Raw genomic sequence first — 3,314 nt, 5'->3', positions numbered from 1 at the left:
TAGTTCACTCAAGTTCTTCAGTTTTAAGAATGCTGCTCTGTTACATTAGCTTCTCTATAATCACGAATGCTGCTCCTTCCTTCTGGACTTGAATCCCTCACTCTTCTGGCCAACTTCCTCTTTCAAATGCCAGCTCAGCCTTTCTTTTCTGACTTGTCATCTTTCTGCTGTCTCCATGTTTTTTTGTTTTTAATTTTTTAAAAATGTTTGTTTTTGAGACAGAGACAGAGCATGAATGGGGGAGGATCAGAGAGAGGGAGACACAGAATCTGAAGCAGGCTCCAGGCTCTGAGCTGACAGCACATAGCCCGACGCGGGGCTTGAACTTGCAGTGTGAGATCATGACCTGAGCCGAAGTCGGATGCTTAACTGACTGAGCCACCCAGGCGCCCCATGCTGTCTCCATGTTTTATTGGAGGTTCATTGAACTTCCTGGGATTAGAGTTTTTGCTTTCTTTATTCAGGGTAACATTTATTAACAGGATAGTTATTGTGGTGGTTCTTAATGTGTCGAGTGGGTTAGGCTGAACTACTTTCCAAAATTCTCTTCCCTGAATGTTTTGCTTAGAGTGAGCCATTTGATTCTTGAGCAATTTCAGAGGGCAGGTGTGAAGGAGCAACTGTCCAGTAGCTCGTACATGTCACTGATCTGTGGCTCAGCAGCTGCAGCTGGGCCTTCCCCACCTTTCCCGCATCACCCTTCAGCTTTTCTAACCTTTGGACAAGGTATGTGTGAAAAAGGACCCGGGCTTTTTGAGGAAATCATACCATCAAAGTCAGAGGTAATAAAAACGGACAAGGGTTTCAGTCTGTGCTTGCGATTTCTACTTGTTCCTGTGTCTCCCACTTTACATCCACCCTGCCTTCTTTACTGCCCGCTCTGTGGACTTCAAGCTCCTGCATCAGAAACCAAGGTAAAAAAAGACTTTCAGAGACCAGCTTAACCAGCTCCCACAACAGCAGTCAAATTCCTTACAAACATATATCCTAGTTCTGCTTCTCTGAATGCTGATAGTTATATACAAGAAAAACGATGAGGCTAGTGAGACTATCTAAAATGGTACTTGTCATTATACTCTCAAAGTACCTGTGCTAAAGGCTCTACTGTTCACATATTCTTACTGCCTTTCCAAAGATTTTTTTAACTTTTTGATAGGGGATTTTCTCTCTGTATTATCAGTACAGGATGGTGCTTAGCACCAACTAGGTTCTTATAAATCCTTTGCTAAATGAATAATTTGAAACACCTCTGTTGACCCTAGCAAAATCTCTTTAAGTAACAATAAGGGTATCAATCGAATTTATATAGTAAGTGAATATATTATCCATCAATAAATACTGAACTGATATCTATTGTTTCATAAATTAAAATCCTAAGAAGTCAATGAAAATAGCAATTATCCATATGGTACATATTTTCAAATATTTCCTATTATGTAAGCTGTCCTGTGTACAAGGACATCCTTATACAAGTATGGGAGAATTAAAAGCAGACAAACCTATAGAAGGGAAGATTTTTTAAATTTATTTGCTGGATTCTTTAGAATTTTATGACACATTGGGTCCATATTTTCTGTAGACATATTACTAAAATAACAAAGTCAACAATGTGACTTGATACACAAGATTTCCTTTAGTTATTTTAAGAATACTAAAAAAGCTTTAAATTTCCAATAGCCTGTCAGTTGGCCAGGAATAGCTTACACTAAATTATCAGTTCAATGACATGTTTGATTTTTACCCATATGACAAATGTTGAAATATTTTAGAATATTACACAACTTGAAAAACCTAGTCTCAACTGTCACTTTAATGCAAGATGGTAGAATTAATTACAAATTTAAACTCTAACTTGGTAATCTTTAGTCAGGCAACAAATTTTATTAAAAGCAAACTGCTTATTCAAAAGTGATCATGGAACAACTCAAAATACAGAGCAAGAAGGATGAAAAACATCTCACTGGCCAACAGGCTGTTTTCATTCTCATGTGAAATTCAAACTTCACTTTTGGGAAAGGTTAAGTGTAACTTCAGTAGACAGCAATACAGAAAGACTATGCCACATCGATGAGTCTCGTTGGTCAACTGCTTCTAGCTGTCTCCACAGAGATAGATGCATTTACAAAACTGGCTGTGCTTGAGCCTTCTTTGCAAGGAGCTTCAGATCTGCAATGCACTTGGCAATTGTCTCCTTCTCCTGTGATAAAGAAAGAGCAATCTGTTTAGACATCTCCAGATCATGGAAGGGTATAAACATTGTAATTCTAAAGGATACCTCCTACAAGATCTTGAGGCTCCTACAGAATCTCAAGATGGATTACTGGCTTGATATGATAGACTAGGAATTCTTTATGTGACATAGGGGAGATACAATTTATTTAAAGCAAATCCCAGAAACTAGTTAAAATCCCCTGGCTTACAGCTTTTATGAGTGAAACCTACATAGAATTTGAAGCCAGACATTCCTGTAACTTGTCACCGGTGTTACACAGCTAACAGTTGCTTGAAAACTACCAACCTAACATTAGTAACACAGAAATGTTAAAAATGAGAATAATTTTGTCTCTTTTCTGTATTTTTTGTTTTCCCCGTTTCTTAAATAAACGTGTTACTTTTACACAAGACAATTTATTGAGAAAAAAATCATTAAATGTTGATAGACCCTGTTTTTCTAGTCCTTGAGTGTTATACAGAAAATGACTAGAAATGCCTACATATACTATATATTTGGGAAAGAAGAAATCAAGTAAAAAAAAAAAAAAAGAATATAAACTTTAAAAAGGAAATCAAATTTAGGTAAATAATAAAAACATTTCTTTTCCATTCATGACCAGTGATTTAAGTGGCAAGGAAGAGGAAATGGAGTAGAGATCATGGAATGAGGAAATGGAAGGGACTCAGAAATAGCTTTATTCAGTCTGCTATACAGAAAAATGAAATCTGTTGGTTGTTTCCCAAATGATGGAACCTGAATGCAAGTCTGCCACAAGCCGTGCCAACTACCTCCCGCTGTCTCTGATACTGAGAGATTCTCTGATACCAAGTTCTGAGTGAAGAGGAAAGCCACCAAGGCAGGTGGGCAGCGTCCTCCAAGTTACCACTACCCAGAGAAACAAAACAGGGCGACCCCATCGTCTGGAGCCTAAAGACTCCCCACCAGCGGGGTGCCTAGGTGGCTCAGTGGGTTAAGCGTCTGACTTTGGCTCAGGTCATGATCTCACGGTCCGTGAGTTCAAGCCCTGCGTCGGGCTCTGTGCTGACAGTGCAGAGCCTGGAGCCTGTTTCAGATTCTGTGTCTCCCTCTCTCTCTCTCT

At 38.8% G+C, this 3,314-nt stretch overlaps 1 protein-coding gene across 1 annotated transcript in view; it reads right to left on the bottom strand.

The window, feature by feature from the left end:
- Positions 1-1,852: 1,852 nt before the first annotated feature.
- ATP5PB (ATP synthase peripheral stalk-membrane subunit b) overlaps positions 1,853-3,314 on the bottom strand; it is a 15,093-nt gene continuing 13,631 nt past the window's right edge. Inside the window, exon 7 of the mRNA XM_040471289.1 lies at positions 1,853-2,197. Coding sequence (XP_040327223.1) covers positions 2,120-2,197 — 78 coding nt within the window. The 3' untranslated portion in view covers positions 1,853-2,119. The remainder of the gene's footprint in view (positions 2,198-3,314) is intronic.

The sequence above is a fragment of the Herpailurus yagouaroundi genome, unplaced genomic scaffold (assembly GCF_014898765.1).
Source record: "Herpailurus yagouaroundi ecotype Mexico unplaced genomic scaffold, PumYag 77, whole genome shotgun sequence".
Lineage (NCBI taxonomy): Eukaryota > Metazoa > Chordata > Mammalia > Carnivora > Felidae > Herpailurus > Herpailurus yagouaroundi.
This window is presented reverse-complemented; position numbering and strand designations above follow the sequence as displayed.